We start from the raw sequence: 10681 nt of genomic DNA, 5'->3' as shown, positions 1-10681 counted from the left end.
CGTCGTGGATGTCACCGCCCCCACCAATCGACTCAGAAGCCGACGCCCAGTAGATCCCGACCTGCAGCCACCGTCGCCGTCACTGTTTGGCCAGAAAACGGAGCCACTGCCGTCATCCGTGGAGGGAAGAGGTGGTTCCGACGATCTAACCGTTGGATCGTAGTGACTTTGGTGTCACAACACTTAGAAGGAAGCGGGTAAGAAAACCCCTCAACCAATTTTAAGAATTGATGATCGGAATACTGAGATTTGGGTCGCCAAATTTTACCGATGTTGCCGGTCCCGGTAGGTACTGTTACAGGCCGAATGGTGTGAAATTGACCGCACCAATGGACTCAGAAGGGTCAAGTTAGGGGGGTTAAGACCCAAGTCCGCCGCGGAAAAACTCTCCGGGAGCCTCCGCCGCCATATTCCGGCGAGGTGTCGTTTCTCAGGCTATCGACATCCGTTTGATGATCCGAGACCATATCCCGACTCGTTTTGACGTGCTGAACGAAATGGTGACGTCCATTCAACCAAATTCAATTCTGATAAGAATGGTCTAGTACTAGTTACACGCGGATCGAGGTGGTTCGGACTAAACAAGTGAAGATCAGAATCGAGTGTTTAAAGCTATGATGTTCCTCAAGGATCATTCATAGTGCTTGCAGCTTTTCCCAAAATTAGTTTTGAGGAATACGCAGGAGGACACGACAAGCGAGATACTATCAGAACCGCTTAGCTCGGAATCCAGGCAAGTACAAACCTTGCTTACAGTTTAATTAAGATAGTCATATAAAGCGTATGATTTTCACGAAATACGTTAATTATGAGATTCGTGAATTAGGTTTATGTTTATGTTAAACGTCGTATATAGTTTTCCAATAAAACTTAATGGTTTTTAAATAAGCATGTAAGCGAAAATCGTAAAGAAACGATACGCTAGACCTCAATTTTACGACGGTAAATATGGACCTCAACACTATTATAAGCCCGTCAAGCGAGGTAAAGTAAAGTTTATTAAAAGTGTATTATGGATGATGATTTAATTAATTATTAAAACTAATTAATTAAATTATTTAAGACTTAGAATATGGTTAAGGAAGTTAATTAATTACTAAGATTAATTAACTAACTTATGTAGACTTAGTATATGAATAAGAGGGTTAATTAATTACCAAAATTAGTTAACTAAATTATTAGACTTATTATAAGGATAAGATAATTAATGAATTATCAATTTAGCACAAATTTATAATGGCAATTAAGGAAAATAAGATTTTGAGGATTTAATAAATTGATCCTTATAGTAAATTATCCTTCAGTAAAGGAAAGGAATACATACCTTAAGTAAATGGCTAGATTTCCTTCATAAGTTGCTAAAATATAATAGCAAACGACAGATAATTTCACACTCTCAATAGGTGTTCATTTTCAAAAGTAAGCAAGTAAGAGAATAGGTTGTTTGGCGAAGAGTGGATTCCAGCTCTGTAAATTAGGTAAGTAGGAATCTCGCCTACAGTATGAATAGATTTTAAAGAAAAAGTTACATATGTTATATATGCATGTTTATGCTTTAAGTATTATATGCGATGCTATGTCATGCTGCATACACATAAGCAGCGCACATGAATTATATGTGTTTGAGTTAATTTAATGTTATGTATACTATGCTAGATCATACTGCATACACTTAAGCAGTGCACATGAAGTATATGTGTTTGAGTACATTCGGTGTTATAATATGCTCTGTTATGTCATATTGCATACACTTTAATAAGTCAAGAGGAACTTATAAGAATAATTATCAGTTGAGTGCCGTACCAGCCTCCACAAGGGAGGTAAAAAAAATAACAATAATGTCCTCCGACTCAAGGGAGGCATTCCAGTTATAATCACGGTGTCGTGGGGGACCTTGCAAACCCTCACGTTCCGATGATTGCGCGCAAGTGGTACGCGAGCACTCGGGCCCATCAGTAAGAAAGATAAGATAAGATAATAAGATTATGATAAGACATCATAATTAAGCATAATCAGCTCATGCATATTTATTCATGTGTACTTACAGTTATTTTGTGAGATATAGTTCCTACTTGCTGAGCGAAAGCTCAATCAGATATGTTCATGCTGTAGGTAAGAAACCTATCAGCAATTCTTGAAGGGCAATGATGAGCGGCGGGGGAATAGTGGGGATGGGAATGGATACCGCTAACACTTAAAATCTTCCGCAGTAAGTTCAAGTAAAATCATGTATATGTATATATGATTTAAAGGTTTCAAGCATGTATGTTTAAAAAGTATAGGTACATATGTAGGTTAAGGAAACCGAGGTTGTAGCTAACAACCCTCGTTTTGAGTATTTAAGTTTTAGAACGTTGCAACAGGGCATGCAACAAATAAATAAATTTTAAACATGACGATTTAAATGATTGATTTTAAATGGGCTTTAAGATGTACTTGAATTTAAGATTTCTCACGAAATCGGTTTTAACGTCAAAATTAAATGGCCCGATTGAATTGGCTAGTTTTAAAAAGGCTTTTAAAGAGTATTTGAAATAAGAGTTCAAATGCTGCTCTGTTTGAAAGATATTTCTAGATCGTTTTATCTTGACTGAAATTAAGAAAAGCTTTAAGAAATTTAATGATTCACTTATTTGAAATTATTGTTATAAATTATGAAAGTATTCTTTCTTATATTAAAAAAAAAAAAATATTCTGTAAATTTTAAGAAACACCAGTAAGTACAAGTTAAAGCATAAGTTACAGTAACGGCCTCATAGGAGGGTCGTCACAGCTTGTGGGTGAGGAAGAAGCTGATCTGAAAATGCATAGATGCCTTGTATTTGTAGATGATGGAGCTCACGGGTTGTTACTTTTCATTTCCAACGATATTTGACTTTCCTTTGAGATTGACTTTCTTATTGACTGGTCAAACTTGATTTGTTGCTCATTATAAGTTGCTCTTCGTGGTTCTTGAGGATTTGGTTTCCTCATTTAGATGGCAATTAATCTCGATCAATGACTTAATTCTTGCCGCATAAATCAACCTTGATTTTTTTTTTCCTTCTTGATTCCTTTAATCTGACTGGCTGATTTTATCTCTTTTCTGGATGCTTTAGTTGCCAATTCTCGTTTTAAGAATGTATTGAGGGTATTGTCTTGTCGCTTATTGTCTGAGGCTGAATGTCGACTCGTGGAATCGGCCTGTGAGATTGGCTCGTTTGTGATTCGTTTAGTGATTTACTAGATTTTAAGTTGTTATGTGTACGATGAGAATTGAGATACCAATTTGACCTCAACAATGAGCAATGTGTGACTTTCGTTCTAAGACTTTTGATTTTGATACATTATATCTCTTGAGCTTTAATATTTTAGTTTTACTCTTTGTCACTAAATTGGTAAATAACTTTTGAAATTTCTTTACAGTAATTACATCATGATTGCATAGTGACTGGAATTTTTTCTAGAGTTACGTTAAATGATAAATTTTGTAGTTTTTAATTGATTTTAACAATAATCTTAAAGAATAATTCGCATTTAACATTAATTATTTCTATAAAAATTTTAGTTATTATGTGACTAGGACTTGATTATCACTATTAAATTGAGAAACTATCAATTTTATCATGTCAAAAAATCGTTCAAAAGAAGTAATGTGTCAAAATCAAAAATTCGGTAATCAAAGTGACACGGTAGTTGTTGTAATCCAACGAGCAATAATATTAATAATCCAATTGATTTTCAAGTTTTTGTTTACATATAAAGGGTCCGTTCGCTTTGCAGATTTATCAGTTTTGAACTTATGAATAAGTTTAAACCAGTCTTTGGTTCATTTTTATGAACAAGTTTTATCTACTCTTTGGTTCATTTTTCTGAACGTCTGTTGTGGTTTAGAACTCATCTAAATAACTTTACTCCCTCCTATGTTCTTGTGAGTTTGAACTTATTTGCTACAGTACTTCTAATTTAAAACCATGATTTTAATTTTAATTTACTCATAATTTTTACATTAACCAAACCCCACTTTTAACTTAAATATATATATTTTTTGCACTATTCAGATTTTATACTTCTAAACATCTGTTTGAACTAGAGTAAAACCACACAAATTCACAACTTTTGGTTCAAACTCAAAAGAATGAAAATCACACCATTCACCATTTGAATCCATTAGCGAACGGGCCCTTGATTCATCATCATCTCGTTGTGCTCTTGTTGCCTTACCCGACAATGCCACGTGAAATTTTATAAGCGAAATATTTGACCGAAATATTTTAAGTTGAGGATAAGCACTACGCGATTAACTCTTCTCTAACTAAATAGAAAGACGAAAAGTTTGACTTCTCACTCTTCTTAAAATCTCTCAATTAACAAAGTAAAACCCAGTTTTCAAACGGCCAAACTTCTCCAGAAACATTAATTGGATGCCCCAATTAATTGTGGTAGACCTTTCATACACGTAAGGAAGTATCGAACTTTCCGTGTGATAAATGAATATTTATACGAGTTTTCTGTACATAAATACAATCTCTCCTTTCAATTTATAGACGAAGAAATATAGGCATGTAGAACAATGGCAGTGACTACATTACTAACATTGTCATTCCTTCTTTTATCCTTCACTTCAAAGCCAGTGTCCGCGGTGCTTGACCTCTCTGGGAAGAAACTCCAAAAGGGTGTTGATTATTACATCTTGCCAGTCATTAGAGGTAGAGGTGGAGGCCTCAAACTAGCCAATGCTCGCAACAAAACCAGCCCACTCGACGTCGTCCAGGACCAATTCGAGGTCTCGAGCGGTTTTCCCTTGACATTTTCGCCTGCGAATCAGAATCAAAGTTTCGTTTGCCTCTCCACTGATCTCAACATCAAGTTCTCTGCCGCGACTACTTGCGCGCAGTCAACAGTCTGGAAATTGGATAGCTTCGACGAGTCGTTGGGGCAGTGGTTTGTGACGTCCGGTGGGGTTGAGGGCAACCCTGGCCGTCAAACGATAAGCAATTGGTTTAAGATTGAAAAGTATAATGACGATTACAAGCTTGTTTTTTGCCCCACAGTTTGTAATTTCTGCAAAGTGTTGTGCAGAGATGTTGGCATCTATATCAAGGATGGGATAAGGCGTCTTGCGTTGAGTGATCAACCGTTTATTGTCGGGTTCAAGAGAGCCTGAGTATCTTCAGATCACAAACTTAAAAATTGGAACTCACATTTTGTTACATGTAATGTGCTTACTTATTATCAAATATGTCATGATGCGTTATTTACTTGTTAAATGAGAAATAAGAGAAGTAGATGCTTTGTTATTGAGATTGATATTTATGTATGCTTAGATGCCATGTTTTGGGATATTTTTTGTTGCATCATGAACATTTTCAGGCAAGATTCTAATTTGATTTCCCTCTGTTTGCAGTACTTATTTTATTAGGAATCATACAAAGCCAAGTATAGGTCTGCAAAAGAAAACTTATTAGTATGTTTCAAGTAAGCAGATTGGTTTCGACATACAAGCAATCAAGAATCTAAGGCACTAAAACCTTAGAATACTATTTCGAAACATCTTTAAATTCTTCATTAGTAAACATAAGCTATGGCGCAACAATTTATTTTATCGAACATATTGCTGATAATAGTGCTGCATCACGCTGGCCTGGGCAAAAAATTATTTAAGCTACTTAAATTACAAGGCATTGACCAACTGATTCTGGATTTGAGCAGGAAACTATCCTATGTAAAGATCAAAGCCATGGCAGAGAGAAGCATAAAGCCAGTTTGTCCTTTTCAGCTCCCATTTAAAAAAATCTTTTATAAAATAAAATTCCTTTACTAGGAATCGAGATAACAGTCAGAAAATATTGTACACGACTGTTTCTTCTCCTCCTAATTTACTCTTGCTTTGTCTTTTTTTTTTTTTTTTTTTTTTTTTTTTTTTTTTTTTTTTTTAACCGAGTTTATTCAAATAGCCTAGTAAGAAGGAAATTTAAGATTGTCTGCTAGCATACTTCATTTAGAATTTGCCCAATGCCAAAAGTTGAATTTGACTAAATCCATGATCATCTCTCAGTCATCAATTAAAAATATGAGGACTATAACTGTTTTTCAAGCTTGGATTTTTGGTCATTGTCTTAATTTCAGCTAGTTATCTTATCTAATTATTGACCCCAAATTTTAAAAGCATGAAAAAAAAAAAACTTCCTTGTACTTGTCTAAAGGTAAAGATATAGACAACAGCTACTTTTGTTGATTAATTACAAGGATAGATATCCAAAACTGAAAAATACAAAACTCATGTGCTAGCATAAAGGAGAATTTTCTTCTTCTCTGACTTAACAAACACATAGGCCTAACAGAAAGTTCATAATTTTGACTGTTACACTTGAAGTCTTTCACATTTTGTTGGCCATTGTAAGAGCCTTTATAAGGTTTCTGTAAGCTTTCTCGTACCGCAAGAATCCCATAAACCAAAATTCAAAATCATCTTCAGTAACAATTTCCATGTACTTCTGTGCTGGGTTGTTCACATTCTCGCTTTGGTTGGCTCTCTTGATTTTCTTTATTGGTATCACCACCTGTGGAAAGACACATCATATTAATCTCTTTCTTTCTTAAATCTTTCCTTCTTTTTTTTTTCTTCTTCTTCTTCTTAAATAAAATTGAGATGGAGTATTTAAACTCTAATGTTCTACGGTAGAGTTAGGTATATAATTATGTTAAATTATGTCTGCAATCACTACGAAAATTCTTAATCTTTTGTCATAAGTCGGTGAATTATTAAAATACCTCGACTCCTACTAAACTCGTTTTTCTAGGCGGCTACTATTGAATCTTAACTACTACGCTACGCGGAAACTTGTAAAAAATTCTAATGCTTGTTTAAGAAAGTCAAAGTCAAGTTATGCCCTTCCTTGTCATTTTGTTTCTTTTTTCTTTTTAGAGAATTTCACGACTATATATGTACAAAATAATGAAATATGACGTTCTGTACCTTTTTTCTTAAAATAAAATTTTAAATTGTTAAGGGTGTGTTTAGTCGGTGAATTTGTGTCATGATTCGGATCATAAATCGTGACTCGTCATAATATTTTTTCTCATAAAAAATATACATAAATCAAAAATAATTTTAAATTATGATTCTAAATTCATAAACTAAACGTCTACTCAAAATTATAACTCAACTTTTATAATTACACCAACCACAGAAAGAGAGAGGAAAGAAAAAAAAAAAAAAAACGAATCCCTTTTATTCCCACCGCGGCAACTAAAAGAATGTCACTTCTATAACTTCTCAGCGTTATTTGGAATCAACCACGCATAATTCAAGATCACTATTTTTGGAGTAAATGATGAAATCTAAATTAAAAACGTTAATATGCAAAAAAAGTATCTGATATCTGACATGAAAATGATAATAATTAAAAGGAAAAGATTGAAAATAGCTTACCCTGTATGGCGTTCTAATCAATTGTCCAGTTGCAGAGGGGAAAGTAATGGCTCTTTCACTGCAGAAGGCAATCTTTTCAGTGGAAATAAAAAGTAGTCCAGCTATTGGGCCACCTGTTGTAGATAAGTAACACTGAGAGGCCTTCAAGAGTTCTTCACCTTCCTTCACTCCAAATATTTGTTTAAATATATTCCCTCTCCCTCCTTCCTTAATCACTTTTGCCCCCAAGCTCAGCTTCCCCTTAACAGTCTCAGAAAACCTTGACCCAAGTTTGACTGCCATTTGATACAATGGAAAATCAATTATTACCCTTTATTCTCAACAAAGTATTGGACTTATTTTCACAAGACTTTCATGCATGCTTGTGGGAATATATATATATATATATATATAGATGTATTTATATATTCCTTACCATGCTCTCTGATCCTGTATGTGAAACTAGCATTTTTTCTTCCAAAGTTTTTCTTGTGACCCTTCTTTGGACCCGCTTCATCTGCTCATCCAAGATATAATAGCCATAAACATTCTATTTGTTTTATTGTATACATCTAATTAAAGTGTGCGTGTGCGTGTGTATGAGAGAGAGAGAGAAGAGAGAGAGAGAGAGAGAGAGAGAGAGAGAGAGAGAGAGAACTCACCTGTGTTGAAAGAAGAAGAGGCATCTGAGTAAGATGGGCTTTGGCATAAGCTAACAGGTTCGGATAGAGAAGAAGGCCTCTCAGGAGTTGTGCCGTATGAGTTTGTCAACGGACTTCCATTAAACCGATCGGCAAATTGGTAACGCATTTTTCTTTTCTGATAAGTAGAAAGTTTCTCGCAAAAAGCTTTGAGCCTTTACGAAAAATTCATCGAATCAGGCCCTATTTAACTTATTGGTTTGTTTATTTTAATAATGAATGCATATTTAATGCCGATATTGTAGTCATCCATAGGCATATACAAACAAAAAACGATATAAATGTGACGTGGAAGAACCTAATATAAAATCAATACAATAGAGACCAAAGGTCTTGAATTCTAGATTCTCTTTGTTTCTATTGATCAAACTTTTGAATAGAAGGTGGAATTCTAGAATGTGGCGTCATATCGCGGCAAGTCCCCAAGTGGGAATTAGACGACCTGCCCATTTCCAGCTTCAAAGTCAAGAAAAGATGGCCATTTGGAGTAGGGACGGCAACGGGGCGGAGTGGGAGTGGAGAATGATTTTCATTCTCCATCTCATCCTTCAAAACAATCATCGTTTCCGCCTCCATCCTCATTTAAGGAGAGACGGGAGTGGAGTCAGAAATTCTCTGTTAGGGACCATTTTCCATACCCGTTATATTCTTCATCGAATGTAATTAAGTATTTTAAAATTATTATAACTTAAAGCAAAAATAAAGTAGAAATTTAATATAAATTTAGACCAAAATTAAAGGTTTATCAATACAAACTAAATTAAAATATATGCCGAAAAAAAAAAGTTATAGAGCCAAAAATGGTCTTATGAAAAGTAATAAATGACCCATATACAAAATGTATAAGCATGTATATTTTTATAAAATGTATTATATTGTATATAACATATGTATATCGGGGCGGGGGGAGTGCTTCTTTCGTCCCCGCTCCGCTAAGATTCAGGGACAAGATTTTGTCCCTATCTCCGTCTCCATCCTTGATTATTATCCTCCATCCCCGCTTTATTAGCTACGAATCTTCGCGGGGCTCTGTCTCCACGGGGAATATTTCCATCCCTAATTTGGAGCAGCCATAAATACTAATGGTATGTTTAAGGCACTCTAATTTATATTCAAACAATATTTTCTATCAAAAAATTTAGCTTTAAAAAGTTTTATTACACTGTCTTCTCATAAAATTTGAGTTCTGATTTGAACTAACTTTCTAAACAGAATCTAAGAGAGATAGAGGGAAAAAAAAATTCGCAAATCTAATTTTGTACTTAATGCAATACTATACTTATTTGATGCCAAATTAATGTATGCTGTACATGAAATTAAATTTAACATAATTATACTAAACGTCGAGTTAAATATTCAAATATAGTATATGCCTTGAGCTAAGGGTTGATGTGTTGATTTTTTGCACTTTTTATAATTATATGTATAATATTGTAAAATTTAGATAGGTGTGTAGGGAGATTCAAGGTATGTTGGGTCATTCAAGGTATGTGCAGGTGAGGTTTGTACTCATCTGGCGATTATCCACAACAAACCTTTCTTGTAACATGGTGGTTATTTATTCAATTGGTATCGACAATCGACTATCAATTCATTATTGAGATTTCGACTTTATTTAATTAAGTCTTATTGACATCCTCAAGATTAATTAATTTAATTAATTATCCTTCTCTATAATTCGATACGTTTTTAATAAATTGATGAATTAATTTTACTAACAAATCAGCTAATTCTCCTTAATCTTTCTCAACCAATTTAGGTTAATTATTTCTTCTTTACTTAAATGATGTAAATTAACTAATTAATTTTACTAATTAATCAGTTAACTTCTCCTTAGAAATTAGGTTAATTTCTTCAACTAATTAATTACTTTATCTTCTAATTAATTCATTGAACTAATTAATTAATTAGTCACCTGATTAAATTTTAACTTTATTATTTATCTAAAGTCTCGCATTTTATCTTAAGTTGATTTTCCGTAGGTTTACTTTTAATTTCTCATTAGGTTACTCTCTAAGCCAATTTGGTCCATTCTTATTCCTAAACCTTTTAAGGTTGGGCTGGGGTTTAGAGGTCGGGCTCTAGCCTTATTACCTAGTAGTTTCCTTAGTTGTTAACTTATGTGTTACTTTATCTTTTATTCGGGCTCTTTGGACCCATTTAGGCTTTGTATTTTAATTGGGTCCATCTAATGCCTCTAGTCCTCTAAGGGAATTTGCGTTGGATCCGACGTGATCCGACATTGGTTGACAATTTTACCCTTAGGAAAAGTTACCATTTTACCCCTAACGGGTATTGACCATTTTAAGAGCTCGTTTGGTTGGAGGATTCGTTTCTTGATTCAAATCATGGTTCATGGTTCGCTACAGTATTTTCTCTCACAAAAAACACACGTAAATAAAAAATGGTTCTAATCTCATGGTTCTAATCCATGAACCAAACGGGTTCTAAGTTACGAATCTATGCCATTCACTACTCTAAGCATTCTGCCCTCAAGGGCCTCGAGCTAAAACTCGGAACTCGGTGTCCGGCATACCATTATACCCTTTTTCGATCATAATGACCATTTTGTCCCTAACAATTTTCT

The 10681-nt window shown here is 34.3% G+C and overlaps 2 protein-coding genes across 2 annotated transcripts; one reads left to right on the top strand and one right to left on the bottom strand.

Moving 5' to 3' along the window:
* Window positions 1–4497: 4497 nt before the first annotated feature.
* LOC21388871 (kunitz trypsin inhibitor 2) lies at window positions 4498–5295 on the top strand. The gene has a single exon (XM_010102865.2). The coding sequence runs from the start codon at window positions 4553–4555 to the stop codon at window positions 5144–5146; it is 594 nt and encodes a 197-aa protein (XP_010101167.1). The 5' UTR covers window positions 4498–4552; the 3' UTR covers window positions 5147–5295.
* An 825-nt stretch (window positions 5296–6120) lies between these two features.
* On the bottom strand, window positions 6121–8286 carry LOC21388870 (putative GEM-like protein 8). Its single transcript, XM_010102864.2, has 4 exons — window positions 8056–8286; window positions 7830–7910; window positions 7415–7689; window positions 6121–6542 (listed from the first exon to the last, which is right to left on the bottom strand). Exons 1-4 carry the CDS (start codon window positions 8201–8203, stop codon window positions 6360–6362), a joined length of 687 nt encoding a protein of 228 aa, XP_010101166.1. The 5' UTR covers window positions 8204–8286; the 3' UTR covers window positions 6121–6359.
* Window positions 8287–10681: the final 2395 nt, after the last annotated feature.

This window comes from Morus notabilis, unplaced genomic scaffold, assembly GCF_000414095.1.
Source record: "Morus notabilis unplaced genomic scaffold, ASM41409v2 Scaffold1181, whole genome shotgun sequence".
Taxonomy (NCBI): Eukaryota; Viridiplantae; Streptophyta; class Magnoliopsida; order Rosales; family Moraceae; genus Morus; species Morus notabilis.
The sequence above is the reverse complement of the archived record's forward strand: the minus strand, read 5'-3'. Positions and strand labels throughout refer to the sequence as shown.